At 30.8% G+C, this 18575-nt stretch overlaps 2 protein-coding genes across 2 annotated transcripts; one reads left to right on the forward strand and one right to left on the reverse strand.

The window, feature by feature from the left end:
- Positions 1-10842: 10842 nt before the first annotated feature.
- Positions 10843-12242, forward strand: LOC112292113 (30S ribosomal protein S13, chloroplastic-like). The gene is made up of 3 exons (NM_001378614.1): positions 10843-11020; positions 11297-11539; positions 11904-12242. The coding sequence occupies exons 1-3, from the start codon at positions 10892-10894 to the stop codon at positions 12072-12074; spliced, it is 543 nt and encodes a 180-aa protein (NP_001365543.1). The 5' UTR covers positions 10843-10891; the 3' UTR covers positions 12075-12242.
- Positions 12243-13348: 1106 nt separating this feature from the next.
- LOC112292693 (uncharacterized) lies at positions 13349-15295 on the reverse strand. The gene is made up of 3 exons (XM_024541438.3): positions 14856-15295; positions 13768-14496; positions 13349-13617 (listed from the first exon to the last, which is right to left on the reverse strand). Exons 1-2 carry the CDS (start codon positions 14907-14909, stop codon positions 13906-13908), a joined length of 645 nt encoding a protein of 214 aa, XP_024397206.1. The 5' UTR covers positions 14910-15295; the 3' UTR covers positions 13349-13617; positions 13768-13905.
- Positions 15296-18575: the final 3280 nt, after the last annotated feature.

The following is an 18575-nucleotide window of genomic DNA, read 5'->3' on the forward strand; positions in this document are numbered from 1 at the left end:
AACAAATTCTAAATAAATCCCAACAAAATTCTAAACAAGTTCTAATGAAATCTTAATCAATCCTAAATAAATCCTAATAAAATCCTTATGAAATTCAAACTGAATCTTAAGAAAATTTTAATTAATTCCTATATTTGTTTTATAATTTTAATAAATAATAATAAATTTTTGATCTCATTTAAAATTTTACTTACACTTCAATTTACAAGAAATTAATATACATACAAAATTTGAGAAAAATCAAACTCACTAATTAAACAACAAAGCTCCTAAACTTCTTGGATATTTACTACTTTCCTTTTCCAATCTAAATGTTGAACTTTCAGCAATAATTTCTTTCTTACAAATCCATTCAATTGATTCAAAAGTTGGTTGGTATGTAGGTATCTAAGTTAAAATAGCCTTCACCAATTTTTACTTCAATCAAACAATAAGATTTTACAAGATTTCAAAAACCTGCTTTAAGCCTATATTTCAAGTATTTGAGATCTTAACTTGATAAAACTCTCATATCCTTCAATATAATTGTTTGATTGACATCAAATTTTACAAACATATTTACAACAAGTACAATGAAAATCCTACAAATTGTCATCTATGTATATACTACAAAACTTACAAAATCCTCAAATTTATAAACTATATTTTATTGCTCAAAATCCAAAACTACTGAGTACATCTCTCTTTTTGAAAAACCCTCAAAACTCAATATGCCTTCAAATTACATAAAACCAACTTTTAAAAATCCTCTCACTAATTTGCTTTCAATTCCTACTTTTTGATCAGCCAAAGAACTCTAGAATTGCTATCAATGTGTAGTTTTGTGTCTTGGGGTCTGATTCTAACCTTTGTTCACAATCGGTTCTCTCCACGTATCAATTCTTGATATTTTGAGGTAATTTTTGCTATTCCTTATTTTTAATTTTTTCCTGTAAATGATTATATTAATTAATTATCTTATTTACTTTGATTTGGCTCATTTATGTCCCTACAAAGTAAGTAGAAGTCTCTTCTATAAAAAGGCGGCATTAAGACTAAAAGTTTTTACTTTCCTATCATTTATCATTGTTTTGCTACTATATCTTTGTATTAGGTTCTTCTGTAATAAAACCTATATATATATATATATATTTATCTTTCACCATATAGTCATGTTACTATACAACATTGTTTCCTATATTCTTTTCTTCACTACCAATGACAAGGTTTTTTTTTATAATAATTTCTTTATAATGATTTCAAATTTTTAAGTTAATAATATAAAAATAAAAAAAATTATTTTCAGTTATTTTAGATTTTATTTCTAAAAATTAAGTTTCTTTTCTGATTTTTTAACCAAATAGAACATTCTTAAAAAATAAATCATAAATTGATATACATAAGTTAATTTTATCTATAAAGATAATTTGATATTAAATTTAAAAATTAATTATTGTCCATTTAATTTGATATCTTTATTAACCATCTATAGGTGTTTTGGTTAATTTTTTGTAATAATATTTTTATAAATAATATAAAAAATAATAAATTTATAACTATGTATTTACTGATTATTGGTTGATTATATCAAAGCTATTAAAAGATAAAAATATTATTAATAATCTGAAATTTAATTTATTTAATAAATTTTTTATTTGATTTAGAATTTTTTATATTTTTATATTAATTAGTAATAATTATATATATTTTATTAAAATTATTCTTATTTAATAATTTTTAATTTAGAATATTAAAATTAATGTAATTTATTTTAAAAGATTTATAGATTACTAGCATGTGATAGTGTACATGCATTAGAATTCTATAACAAATGTGTACAATAATTTTAAATTTTTAAATTTTTTCAAATATTATAGCATTAATATCTAAAATTGTAGTAGTTATTTTTAAAAATTACTTACATGCTTTAGTCTTAATAAAAAAAATGTAGATATAACTTATAAAATAGATATTTTATTTTGATAATATGTCTAAATTTATTTTTCTTTTGTGTACATGGTACTAATATGGTATAAATTATTTGATTGCATGCTTATCATAAGCATAACTTAAATAAATTAAAACATGCTAGTGGCTTATTCATTAATACCATTATTAGTTTCAATTTTATAAAAGGTTAATAAAATTTAACTTAGTAATGAACTGTAATATCATAATATTGTTTATTTTAGTCTTTTTGATTTTTTTTTGATTTTTGAAATATAAGCATGACTATTTATTAAGTCTAAAAAAATTATACATTCAAGGGCGAACAAACATACCAAATTCTATTGTTATAGGTTATAATGAGTTTAATTTTTTTTTATATAAAATCAGCAAGCATGGAAAAAACTCAAAATAAAAAGACTATTTTTTTTAATGACATTTTCTAATGCAAGTAAATTTACCTATAATTCTATTACAAAGAATTTAAAATTTTATAGTTATAGCTATTTATTGGTTGTATTTTGAAGTACATGTTAATCATTTGATGAATTTTAAAAAAGAATTTACTTATTTTTTTCATAAATTATTGATAAATATCAGATATATGAGTTTTTAATTCAAAATATTTAATTAAAAATTTTAAAAATAATAAAATTATTAATAAATCTATTAATGAAGTTTTCAAAAAAACTAAATAGAAATTTCTAATAAAATCATTAAATAAATATAATATTTTATATATATATATATATAAATATTAAATAGACCTAGGCTTTTGATAAACTTGTCTATCCATCCTAATTATCATGAAAAAAAAAAAAAAAAAAAAAAAAATGACCACTAGATTCATTTTTCTATTATTAAATCTGCAACCAATGAAAACCAACCACATTTATTACAATTATCATATTCTTTAATCATAGTTAAATTATCATATTCTTTAATCACATTTAATCATAGTTACCTCTCATTTTTCTTGTATTTTTTTAAAAAACTCTAATTTTTAGTTTAAAAAAGAAGAAGAGATATACCTCAAAACAATCTATTTGCCAAGCCTTTCATTTTTCTTAAGCTTTCTATTTTATCTTATCTATCATCAATTCTTTGTACTTGTGGACATCTCAAAATAGTTGCAAGAAAGTTGTAGGATGTATGTTGTAGGTTGTAGTAGGATAGTTGAGCATATGGCTGATATTGTGAGGTAGGTAAAGGTGAGAGCTTGTAGGAGTGAAGGTAGAAGAATGATTTGTGAATAAAAGGGCTCCAAGAGAAAATAAAAATGCGTTATTGTGCATGACGTAGTTGTATTTGCCATACAACATGAAAAGATTTGTATGCCTATATAGATGGTTGTAGTGGCATAGTTTTGATATTCATGTCTTTTATTAGTTACTTTTGTTGAATCCATTGTAATACTCTAAGAAGGCCAAATGGTAGTTTTATCTTTAAAATACTCTAGGCATAGACATATTTTGGATGAACATATTTAGGTATTGAGTTGTGAAAAAATGGCTCAAAGATTTTGTGTTCTTAAGAAATTTTAAGAAGCTCAATTATAAGTTGTCTTGAGATCTCTTCCCTTCAAAAACTCAATATTTTTTTATTTCTTTTGCAATCAAGAAAAAGAACATGTATCATAGAGCAAGTTGTTATTTTCTTTATTGGATAACTATGGCTTTATTAATTATGCATTTATACATGTAGTATGTCTAAATTGACTAGCAATTTGTATTGATCTTTAGGTTGCCATTTTCTAAGGCCTTTCTAGTACAAATTTCTTTTGCTTAGATATTAATTTTATTTAATATTACTTCATTGGCACCATCATTTACATCTCTTTTCTAATTTAGAATAAGGCTAAGATTTATTATGTTTCAATTTTTATAGTTTTTGACATAAAATTTAATCGTGGAGAATTTTTTTTAAAACTTTTTTGTATTGTTTTGATGCATTTACTTCAACAAAGAACCAAAAAAATATATTTAATAATATTGGTATTCCAAAGATAGAATATTGCTACTTTGACTTTAAAACTATAATTTTAAACTTCAATTGCATAATAGAAGATATTGAAGTAGAAGCCAAACTTAGATCTTAATAATATTAAGTGTATTCAGTATATATTTAATGGCAATAATTTACAACTATATATATATATATATATATATATATTATTAAAGACATGTTGTATAGCTTTGAAATTGTAAAAAATATACTTAATAATTTAAATATATTGTTTCATAAGTGTGCACACAACTCAATTGGCATTGATTCAATACCAAAGTAATGGAAGAAGATTGCTAATCATATTCAACAAAAGAATCATATGGCATTTTTTGATGTAGCTTATTAGGATTTATTTATCTATTTATTTTTCTATTTCCACATATTATTGTAAAGAATATAATTGGCTTCAATATCTAGATGGCTAATTAGTGTTCTTCAATTTAATTAGTTATGATAACTTTTTATTAAGTCTTATTGAGCCACATGGAAAATATGAGTGACTTACTAGTATTCAAGGATTCATTTTTGGTAAGATGATACACCAAGGTTTTGTTAGTAAGAGCCTAGATGATGACCTTAGTTTTGTGAGGAAGTTCATTGCCTATGGTAGGGAGGTTTTTGTGGTGCAATCCTACAATAAGAATCTTAATCTCCTTGCCAAGTATGTGGCTGCTATCAATACAATTATATCTTTTATAAATCTTACTACTATGTATGTCTTGTCAAAATCTTTAGAATTTATATGTGATCTTTATTAAGGTTAATATAATTGGAGATAGCATTGTTCAAAGTTTCTAATTATAAAATTTGATTTTGGATTATTGTATGTAACACAATTTAGAGTTAGTTGTAGAAAATAGCAAGGCTAATCTATTCAAATCTACATGTTCAAGATATTTGTATTATTACCAATGTAGTTGGCAAGCCAATTATGTTTGACAAGTAGAAAGTAGACATACAAATGATTGTTATCCGTATCAAGACAATGAATTAAAGATTATATGATGAACTTTTTACAAATAATAAGTATAAGAAAAATTGGTCTTTTATTCTCAAAGAAATTAGAATACTATGAATAGTAATATCATGGAATTAATACTTTATAAGATTTATGAAGGTGTGTCTCAAGAGAAGCCTCTATCTCTACTACCTCTTGACCATCATCCATCAATAAAATCAAAAAAAATATTTATTATTATTACAAACTAAAATAGTATTTAAATTAGATTACTAGAATAAAATATCAAACTCTAATTCTATAAAGATTAGATTGTATAGATTATTATTATAAAATTAATTATATTTTCAATCCATTTTGAATATTTATTAAAAAAATTAAATAAGATAATTGCTTATATTATATCCAAGGATTTTATAATTTTTATAAAGATATACATTTATTATTGTTTTGTATCACAGATATATACATGCAAACCAATAATTATCTATATAATTAGATAATATAGATAAAAATAGCTTAATTCTATAATATCTTCTATAGTAGCTTTTGAAAAGCTTCATAGATGCTACTTTGACTTTGTAGATATCTTTAATTGACTTTTTAGTTTAAAAAAGTTGTCAACAAGTTGGCCATGTGCCACACATGTTGGTAGCTTGAAAGACAAGCTAACTATGTGGCCCACACATCGAAAACTTGCCTTGGAAGCTAAGGCATGTGTCCTACAAAATCAATACATATTAGAGGTCCTATAGAACATTGTCACGTAGCTTTTAGTTAGAGAGTATATATAGAGGTAAGAATGTAGCTTTCTTCACTCTTGTCAACTTTTTTTTGCTTCTAGTTTAGATTTTAGAGTCTCTATTTTCTTTGTCTTTTGGCAACAACCATTTCAGTCTTCTTTTAATATATATGTTACTTTATTGTTATTTTGTCACTTTTTTTTTAATACAAACTTTTCAAATTTATGCATCTTTTTCCAATTCATGTCTTTGATAGATTGACAAGTGTACACTTATAATATTAAATCTTTATCTTCTCTTAATTATGAATAGATTATATTTTTTTTCTTGATAAGACATAAGCATATTAGAAATTGTGGATTACCCTCTTCTAAACTAATATTGTTCTTAATATCTTTTTTGTTCTCAAATTCCTTCTTCTGCTTATCTTGAGTAATATTAGATATTTATTTTTTAAGTATTATTATAGTATATCTTATTAAAATGAAGAGTACAATGAGACAAATACAAGAATAATTCAAGGAGTTAATGCTTGCAATGCATCAATTCAGTTTACTATCATAAAGAATAACAAGAATGGCATAAAGTGAAGATATAGATATGATTGGAGTTGCTTCAACATTTGTATCCAATCATGTCCCTTCTCCTACAATGGAACATCCTTCCAATATTAGAGAACCGAGGGTTGTCTTGCTTGAGAAGTTTGATGGCACAAGATTCAAGTTTTGAAGATTTATCAATCAAGTATAAATTATGATTGAACTTCAATTCCAAAGCTATCCAACTCCAAGATCATAAGTTAGATTCATTGATACACTTCTTTCAAGTTCAACATTATTGTGGTTTTTATCTTTTCTTGAACAATGAGATTCAATATTGGATAATTTGGAAGTTTTGTTAGTAGAACGATTGAATTATAGCAATACCAATGCTTCATCAATACATACATTTAAAATTAGAGGATATACAAATTAATGTGGTATGTTTCAAACCTCTTATTGAGCAAGAAAAGACTCATCGCCATCAAGAAGAATTAAGCTTGTATTGTAGAGAACCTAAGCATATTGCTCAATATTATCTAAAGAAGTGACCCAATTATAAAATAAAGAGTACAAATATCAAAGAAGATAATATATTGGAAAATAATTTTATCTAGGTATAATAGGAACCATGCAGCTGGAACCTTATATAATACCTAATGAAGGTCCCATTCTCTCCTCAGAACTTTTTTTTTTTTATATTAAATATTATTTTAAGGCTTATATATTACAAAGTCTTTATCTTATTAAATTTAGGAGCCTCATCATATTTTTTAGATGAAGAATTTGCTAAAAGACTTAGCATATCTTTAGTAAGAAAAACTAAATTTCTTCATATAGAAATCATAGATGGTCGTCCCTTGACTTCTGGCGATGTTACTTACAAAATCTTTCTTATAGAAGTAATAATCAATGGTCATAATAGCTTTGTCGTATTTAATATCATTAGATCTTTTGCTAATCCAATCATTTTAGATTTATTATGATTAAAAAAATATAATCCTCAAGTAGATTAGATTTCTTGTATTTTCAATTTTTCTAAAAATATAACTAAGAGTGTAATTAATCAAGTAAAAAATCACAAGACTAGACAATTAAATCTATGTTTGTAGGTGTAAGAGTTTTCTTGTATGCTACAAAAGAAGGATCACCTTCTATCATTTGTGCCTCACCCATTTTTAATGGTGCTAAGACTTCAAGTGGTATTTCAAGCCAATATCAAGAATTTTAAGATATATTTGAGAAAAATAATATAGATACACTTCCAAAATATCGTCCCTATGACTATTTAATTGACCTTTAAGAAGAAGCACAACCATAATTTGGACCAATCTATAATTTATGACAAAATGAGTTGGCCAAACTTAAGAAGTATATTGAAAAGAATCTAGTCAAAAACTTCATACACCATTCCATAACTCTAGCAAGAGCCCCTATTCTATTTGTGAAGAAAAAAGATTAATCATTGTAGATGTGTGTTGATTATCAAAGACTCAACAAGATCACCATCAAGAATAGGTATCCACTACCTTTAATATGTGGACTTTTTGATCAATTGAATCAAGCTAAGATCTATACAAAAATAGATCTATAAAGAGTATATAATTTGGTATGTATTAAAGAATGAGATAAATGGAAGATTACATTTCAAACTAGGTAGGGACATTTTGAATATAATGTCATGGCTTTTGGACTTATAAATGTACTAGCAAATTTTCAACATCTTATGAATGATGTTTTTTGAGAATTTTTGGATGATTTTGTTGTTTATTATCTAGATGACATCTTGAACTATTTTAAGAATATAAAAGAATATGAATTTCATGTTCGTTGTATGTTATAAAAATTAAGAGATGTGGAACTCTATGCCAAGATAAAAAAGTATGTATTTCACACTACTTAAATTGACTTTTTAGATTATATAATTTCAAATGGACTTATAATGGATCGTAAGAAAGTTCAAACTATTATGGATTGAAAGATCTCAAAAATAATCTGGGATATCTAATTTTTTTGTGATTTGCCAATTACTATCGGATCTTCATTAAGGACTTCTGTCAAATTGCAACTCCACTTACACATTTGACTTGTAAAGATAAACCTCAATAGAATCAAGAAGCAGAAGCAGCATTTGAAGCTTTAAAGATAACTTTTGTACTTGCACCAATCTTGTATTGCATTGACTTTTTTAAGGCATTCTTTATGGAAAGAAATGTATCAGATTTTGTTTTAGGTGCCTAAAATAGGAAAATAATATAGATATCACAAATAGGAATAGATGATAAACTTCATGTACTAGCTTTTCATTCCAAGAAATTTTTAGCATTCAAGATTAACTATGAGATCTATGACAAATAGCTTCTTGTAATTATGGATTCTTTTTAAGAATGGTATTATTATCTAGAAGGCATTTCTAGTCCAATCATCTTATATATAAATCATAAGAACCTTGAGTATTTTATATCAACTTATATTTTGAATTGTGCCCAGACTCATTGAAACATGTCTTTGTCAAGATTTGAATTCAATATCACTTATCAATGATAAAAACAAAAAGGTTTATTTGATGCTCTTTCTAGACATTTTTATCTTGTACCTAAAGAAAGATATGTAGCTTTTGATCAAAAAAAGACAATTTTATTGAAGCAAAAATAATTTCATCTTCAGACAATGAAATCAGCATTGACTATTGATTTAACTTTTTTCAAACAAATTCAATTAAGTATGTCCTCTAATCTTCTTGTTTATGATATCAAGAATACTTCTTCTAAGTCTCGTAATACTTCTAAGTTTGACTTCAAGAACAACCTACTTTATTTCAAATGATGCCTATATGTACCAAAAAATAAAAGCACATTTACATATTCTTCAAGTATATCACAACTTTTCAGCAACATGATATTTTGGATACAATAAGATTTTGGAGCTAATATCTAGAGATTTTTAGTAGCCGAAAATATGGAAGGTTGTAAAAGACTTTGTTCAATCATGTAATATTTGCTCAAGATCAAAAACTCCTCAATATCGACCTTATAGACTTCTTCAGCCATTACCTATTTCAAAACAACCATGGTCTTCTATTTCTATGGATTTTATTACAGATCTTTCACTCTCAAGATCGTATGATTCTATATTCATGATAGTAGATCATTTTACCAAAATGACAAATTTTATACCATGCACAAAATCTATCACGGGTAAAAAAAATGCCAAGCTTTTCTTTGATATTATCTATCAATATCATGGATTGCCAAAAGATATTATATAGGATAAGGGGATTCAATTTGTATTAAGATTTTGAAAAATGCTTTTTAAAATTCTAAAGGTGGATATAAAAATTTCTTCAACCTTTCATCGTCAAATTGATAGACATAGAAAGCACGTAAATTAAGTTTTGGAGTAATACTTAAGATGTACCATCAATTATCAACAAGATGATTAGAAAACCTTCTTGCCATTGGCAAAGTTTGCTTATAATAGTATGATGCATTCTTTTATGTAAGTACATAAAAGAAGTATATGATTAAATACATTAAAAGTTATATATAGTCTTAATAAAAGAAGGCAAAGAAACGGAGTTGTTTATTTTAATTGTTGATTATTAATTTTTGTTATCAGTGATATTTCCATAATTATGCAAACTTTATTTTTTTAAAACCATGATTCAATCAATTCAAATATGGATGATGATTATGATCATGAAGATGAACTCAACAATCTATGTACAAATTTGTGATGATAGGTGGATTGATTTAGTAAAAGCCTAAGTTGACTTCATATTCTTTTGTATATTTATTAATAAATTTTATTTTTAATTAATAATTATAATAATAAAATATTAAATAAATTAAATAAAAATATTCTTAAAAAAATCTTTCAAAAGCATTAGATTAAAGTTAAATTTTAGAATATAAAATCTATAAAATAATATATTTTTATTAAAAAATAAATAAAATCACTTAAGATGAAATATATATATATATATATATATATATATATATTTCGTTCATAAAATAAATAATATTATAAATTAATTTTTTTTTTAAATAATATATCTTTAATTTTTAAATCAATCAATATCTATTCATTAATTTAAATTATATATATATTATATATATATATATATATATATAATGATTTCAAAAATTAATTAAAGAATAACTTATTATTGAATTGTTTAAAAAACCTACATTAAGTCAGATTTGAGTTAAGACAATTACAATATGAAAAATAGTTACATGCAACCAACTTTTGATATTGATTTATTCAAGTCTATCAATTTTATCTAATTTATATACATATTCTTCTTTTGTAGCATATTAACCTTTACCTTTCTTACATCATAATCAATATATATGATGAATACAATGTATTGAGAGGAAAAAAATGTAAAAAGAAACCGTGATTTGAATTCAAGCATCATTCAAACCATAATCAGTTCCATGAATCAGAAGAAAACTTCATGAAACCTTCATCAGCGTCGGAAACCCATAACCGCGGATGGAGCATGGATGGGATGTAGGGGTGGGCGAAGAAAGCGCGGGCATGGGTAGAAAGGTCCAAGACCCCAGTAGCCTTATCCAGTATTGGGGGGGGGGTAGGAGGAGGAGGATGCTGATGGTGGTGGTGAATTAGAGGCCCTTCTCTGCACTGCAGTGCACTCTGCTGCGTTGTTGCTTCATCGTGTGTATGTTGCTGTTGGTGGGGAATTTCCAGCGATGGCGGCCTCCACTGTCTCCCACGCCCTCTCGGCTCTCACCCTCGGACCCACTGTCTGTGTTGATCAGGGCTCTCTCCGCTGCCCCATCTCCCTGTCCTCTGGTGTCTCGCTTGCTGGTGTTTCCGAGGTATCATTATTATTACTATGCCACTGCTTTCTTTTCTCTCGTTGCTCTCCTGTTTTCTTTTTTCCCTCCTTTTAGTTTTTTTGTGGGGTGTCTATTGTAGTTCCGAGCATGCGAGGGACACTGTTGGGAGGCGAATTTTCGAGTGAGGTTTTTGGGTGTTGGTGAGGGTATGTGGGAACCATGGTTGTGGGTTAGGTCGGGGAGTTCAGTGCTGGATATGGCGTATCTCGTGCAGATAAGAGGGTTTATGGTTTTTGGGTGGTGGTGGTGGTGCAGAGTGGCGGTGCAGCTCAGAGAGGCCGTCTGCAAATTCGGTGCGCTCGTGTTGGAGGAGTGGAGATCCCCAACAACAAGCGCGTCGAGGTCGCATTGACGTACATTCATGGAGTTGGCAACACCACTTCCAAGCAAATTCTGTTGGACGTGGGTCTTGAGAACAAGATAACGAAGGAGCTCTCTGAGGAGGAGCTCACGTCGCTTCGTGATGAGGTGTCGAAGTACATGATTGAGGGAGACCTTGTAAGTGATTTTGATTCTTATCTGCCCTGGTTCTACTTTCTGCATTCGAGGAATAGGATGGGAATAGGTTAAAGATATACATTATGATAAATTGAAGCAAAGCTTCTACCTTTTAAAGTCATTGCTGCGAAGAAGTTACAGTGCAGAGTCAAATCCAATCTCATTCGCCTCTAGCAGTGTCTTGAGTAAATGTTGCTACATTTGAAATCCGAAAATAACAACAATGTACTGTAGGTATGCCGCGGCTGATATCGATTTAAGGTTTTTGATGGTTTTTGTAGTTGCATAACAATACATAGAGGATATGGCTTGTTTAGGTATTGGTGATTTGGAGCTAAGAATAGTGTCGATGTGTCCCATGCAGCGACGATTCAACACCCTGGCGATCAAGCGGTTGAAAGATATCCAGTGCTACCGTGGGAAGCGTCACCTAGCAGGTTTGCCTTGCAGGGGGCAAAGCACGAAGTGTAATGCGAGGACGAGGAGGGGCAAGAAGGTCACAATTGCTGGCAAGAAGAAGGCTCCCGGAAAGTAGAAAGGATAGTAATTGAATTTTCAGGTTGAATTAAATTCCTGTACACCTATATCTGTTGACTACAGTTATTATTTGAACACTATGAAATTACGTCGTAATCTGACGTGTCATGGCATGTTGATTGAGGTTATTCACATGAAGATATACGAGCTTTCCGGAAGTTATGCACAGACGCCCTCATTCTTAATATGCCGTGGATTTGTATGATATGTTCTGTGTGTTTTATCTGGGCTAACTACTGCGTCTGTTACAAACGAACGTCATGTGTTGCAACATGCTTTGATGTAATCAATAACTAGTTTTTTTCCATTACATGAACTGTGGCTCTTTGGACATTTCTGAAAGTTGTGAATTTCACGATGGAGTGTTCTCTAGCTAACATCATACTAGTATGTTACGGGCGGCAGAGTAGGAGGAATGGATGGAGAAAAGATAATGAGAAAATTGATGTGGATCAATACAATCACTGTGAATTTAGTACACCGATTATGCTTTGAAGAGTGTAGAATGTAACTGTTGCAGAAATTTCAACAACAATATTCCACGCAAAGAAGGTACCCATTTTGTACTCGTAGAAAATTTCAATCTTTATGCAGAGAATAGCAAGCAAATGAGTATAGAAAAACGTAAATAAAATAAAAATGAAAATAAAATCGCATAGTTTCTCCTTCCATTTGACCCCATTCTCTCGGAAGGACGATTATCTTAACCATCTTCCCTGATATCTGTTACCATGATACCCATATTGGTGTAAATTAGTATTTGTCAATTTAGTAACATGTAACATTGCTTGTACCGACTTATGGTATAAACATCAGGATGAGAGTACTCATCAATCGGCTTGATCAGTTATTCCACTGATGATGAAGGTTGTAAATCGATGTATTGCACAAATTCCCATCTAAATTTTGGGTGGAGAGAGTTCATTCAGAATGTGAATATTAATGTTTGAACCAAGTAAATTTTGATGAAACTACTCTCAGTTACTTAAATCAAATGCATTGCTGTTAACACATGTTTTGACTTCAAAAAGTTCATCCTCTGGGCATTTTTTTAAAAAATATCACATCTGATGACACACATTTCGAAAGACGTGCACACGTATGCTTATATGTTCTGTACTATGCTGACAACATCCATCTCAAATAAAAAAATCACAACAAATTCAGCGGTGCAATGTATCTGTGACACTTTTGAAAGATACGGGGTCTTGAACAGCATCAAAGAACGAAGTCAAACAAATAATACAAGTTTCGTGATACAGTCAAAAGTAATTGCTCGTCAAAAACAGTTCTTAATTTTCATTCGCCGACATCACTGCAAAAAAGTAATGTGAGGATGAGCTTTAGTGCCGATGAGCCTTCCAAGACTCACTGCTATGGTATCTCTTCATAGAGCACACGTTACGAAAGAGCTCTCTTCCCTATGTACACAGATTCATGATACACTAATTAATTTGTTGTCTGCGACATGCTCCAACATTGTGTACACCTCACGCTCGCAAAAATGGGACAGCTCCACCCACCGAATCCAACAAAATTATCTGCGAGGATTCGAACAAGATTTTTTGAGTGACCACTGTAGTAAAATCAGTATGTCTGCAAACGTTCCAAGCATACACCTCGCTACAACATGAGTATGTCCATCCACAAATTTAAGAATTTGGAAAACCAATTCACCATAGCACACTGACCTGTGGAGGGGGAATCTGTTGTAGGCATAGGTTTCTAACAGATAACATAATAACATCTGCTTGGAAATGGGAACGGGTTGTGGCCGATACATTCCTGGACATTCTCATGCAGGCAGGATTGTAGAGCCATATGTAGAGTTAGAGAATGTCTTCCATGTCCATCGCCCAACTGACTTTTTTGGTGCTTCTTCTCTTGCCGGTACTCTTTTCCTTCCCACAGAGTCTTGCCACTACAATTCCTTTGCCTATGGGAAGAATGGTGGACTTAGATCCCGGCCTCCTGATCATCTTGTCCTCGTATGAGGTTCTAGCATCTCGTTGAAATAGATTCTCAGCAACCACCACCGCCCGGGAAGGATTCAACCGCAAATAGTCGAAAAGTTCCACAGATTGCTCCTGTTTGCAGTCTATGAGAGCGAAATCTACAGCCGTAATTTGAGATAGGATATCCTTAGCATTTCCGACAATGAACTCGGCCACTCTTGACACACCTAATGTGTTCATGGTCACCATGGCATTCAAAAGAGCGTTTGAGTCGGAGAGAATGCAGATCAGACGCCCGCCTGTCTTGCGTGCGGCAACGGCGAGCGCAATGGTGGAGAGGCTTGCGCACGCGGTGACTTGCACCAGAAGCTTTGCCTCGATACCACCAGCCAACGCGGCGAGAAACTCCGTGCTGTGGTGCTCTGCGTCCCCTGAAGTATGTTTCTTATTAATTTCTAATTTTCCCTGCAAGAACAATAAGCACGTTCCGTTAGATCACGGAAACGAAAAAAACGAAATTACCAAAACAAACAAACTATACAAGACAAAACAAAAAAGCACAATCACGAACTCAAACACAAGACCAGATAGCGCGAAATTGCCTCGCAACCAAATGTAACAAGCTTGACAAGGATCGAGACGGTAAATTCTGCACTCTTAGCGTAGTGCTGAGGACGTATTGGAATTAAGATTGTTATCATTTCCCCGTCTGTCTGAGGTGTGGGATATTAGGCATCATGTGCGAGAGAACAGACCCATTCAGGTTCTAATGCAGCATTTTCCCATCCTTCCAAAATCGATGAATATGTGATAACTCTACTTACCATTTCAACAGTTTGCAAGTAAGCCTGTGCCGCGCTTTCTGGAGACCAACCCATATCGCACTCTTGTCTGTACGCTGAGATGTTTTAACTTCGCAGTATAACTCAGCGGAACCACCCCGTGCACTCCACGGAAAAAATAATACCGAGTCCAGGCAGCATACGAAGAAGAAGCCAGAAGTCTCCTAAGAACGCTCGAGTCGAAAACCTCGGATAAAGCTCTTAAACAGATGTGAATTGTTGGAGCAAAGCCGGTTAGCTTCCCTCTTGTTTAACTTTTGAGTATCCACAACACTTTCAGACATATATGGCAGACGAACAACTCACCCACGTACAATCGCACTTCCCCGTGGAACTTCCAGTAGCTTCTCGACGACAGACAGCTAAGAACACTCTGGACTTTGAGAGCAACTCCCCAACACGGAGCTCTCGACTCCAAACTGATGCAGGACCTCAAAAGACCCCCAGGTAGGTTAGATCTCGCTTTATAATACACGCGTCCAGGAAGGGCATGGAAAGAACGCACCAGAGGAAATAATAAATCAACCGCTGACTAGATTCAACCGCGAAGGAAGCGGAGGAAAGGTAGAGTCATACTAAAACGGATCCCGTTACGATCAGAACAACCGCGTGCTAGCCAAGCAAACTTCCACACACTCTCCACTGCACTGCACTCCACAGTCAATGCATGTACCCTACCGAACGACGATTACTCGATTTGTCCACTGCGTCGACTCCACCCAGGTAGTATCTAATCGTGGGTTCGACGGAGCAGGTGCGTGTGGCCCAAGTCAATTGTACCCTTGAGGAGAAAGCATCCGTCGACGTCGCAGAAGCCAGCCAACCAACCCAGGCGGATCGCGATTGTCATCGTCATCGAATAGTAACCGCTGTCGTGAATCCACTGTAGAGCCGTTGCGATTAATAGATGCCTCTCGACTTTTGAACTTCAGGATGGGGCCGCCACTACCACCAGCTGGTAGTGGATTTCTCCCTCCCTTCCCATCGAATCGCAGCTGGAGGGCTCCACTCAACGCCGCAACAGGAAAAAGCTCCCCCCAGTCGCGGAATCATGAGGCCATGGTGACTCATCCTCCCCGACAATCTTTCTCTTCGTGATCGAAGCTTCATTCATGGGCCACGCCGCCTCCGTGGCGCTGCGTAGTATATTATTATATCACACCTGCGCGGCCTTTTCCTCGCGCCGCCCTCTCTCACATGCTCCTTCTGTTCGTCGAAATTGACGCGCTCCATTCGCCTGTAGATACTTAATCTGTTCATTCTTATTCTTCATCTGCGTTTGTGTTCATTCATCCATTTATCTAACGTCTGTTCATCTCCCTGTTGAATTGTGGGAGCTAGGATTAGTGTGTGTCTCGACTTTTCTTCTTTTTTTTCTTTTTTTTTTTTCTTTTTTTAATTCGGAAGCTACAATTGGTAACCATTTCTTATTCTGATAATTCTTGTGCTCCTTGGATTTGAATATCAAGCTCTTGGTACGAAGTGATGTGCCATTTGTTTTTGGTCCTTGTTTCTATATTTTTATATATGAGCATAAAGATGTTGAGAGTTGGACTAGCTACTTGTACGCTATTATGTGAGTGTTCGTTTTAAAAAATTAAGGATTTGGGAGGTATACTATTTCAAAGCACTGGTTTTTCGTCCTGGCTTATTTTTAAAAAAATCCCACAAACAATAATATGGATAACAAAGTGTCGAAGAATGCATATTTGCAAGCTTTACTGTTCATAATGGAGTTTGGAAGTTTGGACTTTGCTCTATTTAGAAGTACAGCCTCCAAAAAGTGACAGATAGCATTGGAACTTGGTTCTACTGTTACTTATTTTAGGATTACCACCATAAAGTTTCTCACTGCTGCATCAACATGCAGCATAAGATCATGCATTCCCACACGACGAACTTACTATATTGTGAATCTTCTGGTACATGTTGTCTAGTATAAAGTGGATTTTAGCCAAATATGTTGTTCACTTAGGCAAAAAGGTTTTTTTGATGGTGCTAGTTTGACTGTAATACCTCCATGGTTATTCTTTTTTCATTTTTTTCATGTACAATATTTGTTTTAAAATACTTTTAATCATTTTGTGTAGTTGTGAAGGTATAATGTGAAAACCTCACAAAGTCCCTGATTATTTTTTTCATGTTTTTAATATTATTTGTTTGTGAATTTACACTTGTGATAATGAAAATCCAGATGGTAGTGTAGAAAATGTAAGCTGTAAATGATACAATTTGATGGAGAAATAATCTAATGGTAAGAAAGGATTTCAAATGATACAATTTACTTGTCTGTAATGAATTCAATTCTATCCTACGCTTTTGTTCTCTGAATGATATGATACACAACACGAGTTTAAAATACAGTTTATCAGATTTTGTATTGCAACAATTCTAATTTCTGACCTATTTATCAAGATTCAACTCATGCAAATACTTTTGTCTTATTACGTCACTTAACAAGTTGGTTGATCACCACAAGTGTATAATTAAATTTTGTACATCTCACATTGCAATCACATTGAATGCTAGTCTTTTTTAATAGGATTCAACTACCACAAGTTGTTGTGTACTTTAATAAAGCACATAAAATACTGAACATATACTATAATTAAACAGTATTGATACCAATAAATGATGATTGCAAACTTAGTAATAATAAGAAATTAAATTAAACAAATTTATGTGTGTATGAATAGAAGGGAGAATATGTACAAGAACAAACTTTTAATACTTTTTAGAAAATAAATCATTAGATTTACTAAAGTATTTCCACCATCATTCTTTTATTATTATTTTTTAAGTTTCAACAATTTTTTCAACTAAGCTCTCTGAAATCGAACATTTGATTTGTTGAAAAATATTTATACATAAAATAAAATCTAATGTTGCTAACATAATTCCTTTACAAACAAAGCAACTTGGACATAATTTGTATAATTGCACACAGTAAAACCTTTTACTTGAAATGAACACAAAGCTTTTAATTATCTTAAAATCTTGTCCACAATTAAATTTTCAATATTGAATGTCTTTGGGTGACTTGTGAAATGGATTTATTTATTTATTGTATTGTATTGAAAGCTGATTTGTGCAGTATGTTCCTCATGAGCACAATTATTATTATTATTATTATTCTTACTCAATTTATATTTATTTATATATTTAATAAATTTATTAATGTAAAAGTTATTTTGAAATACCAAGAATTAATTTCATATATATATATATATATATATATACACACACATTAATTGAAATTCCCAAATACAACTTTTACTTGGAACATCATTAATGTCACAATATCCCAAAGAAATTACTAACTCAAATTTTAATTATTTTCCATTGTAACAACATAGTCTAGAGCAGGTGTTATTTTATTTTATTTTATTTTATGTTTTTGTAAAATAACAGTATTATTATCACTACTTTTATTTATTCATGTTTTTTAATCAATCCTAATTTTAGTATAAAAATATATGTTTTGGTTATGCTGACTAAATATAGCTTTTGCTTTTCATGTTTAAGCATGTAATATTTTATTGTTTATTGTATAGAATAATCAAATCATTCCAGTAGTACAAAATGATCACAAACACATTGTTATTCTTCAAATATAATAAATGTTTACAGAAGTTTTGTTTTGGATTTTTGACTTTTTCGTTATGTTTTCTTGAGACCACATACGTAAAATCATATTATTTT

The sequence above is a fragment of the Physcomitrium patens genome, chromosome 15 (assembly GCF_059467195.1).
Source record: "Physcomitrium patens ecotype Gransden chromosome 15, ASM5946719v1, whole genome shotgun sequence".
Classification (NCBI taxonomy): Eukaryota; Viridiplantae; Streptophyta; class Bryopsida; order Funariales; family Funariaceae; genus Physcomitrium; species Physcomitrium patens.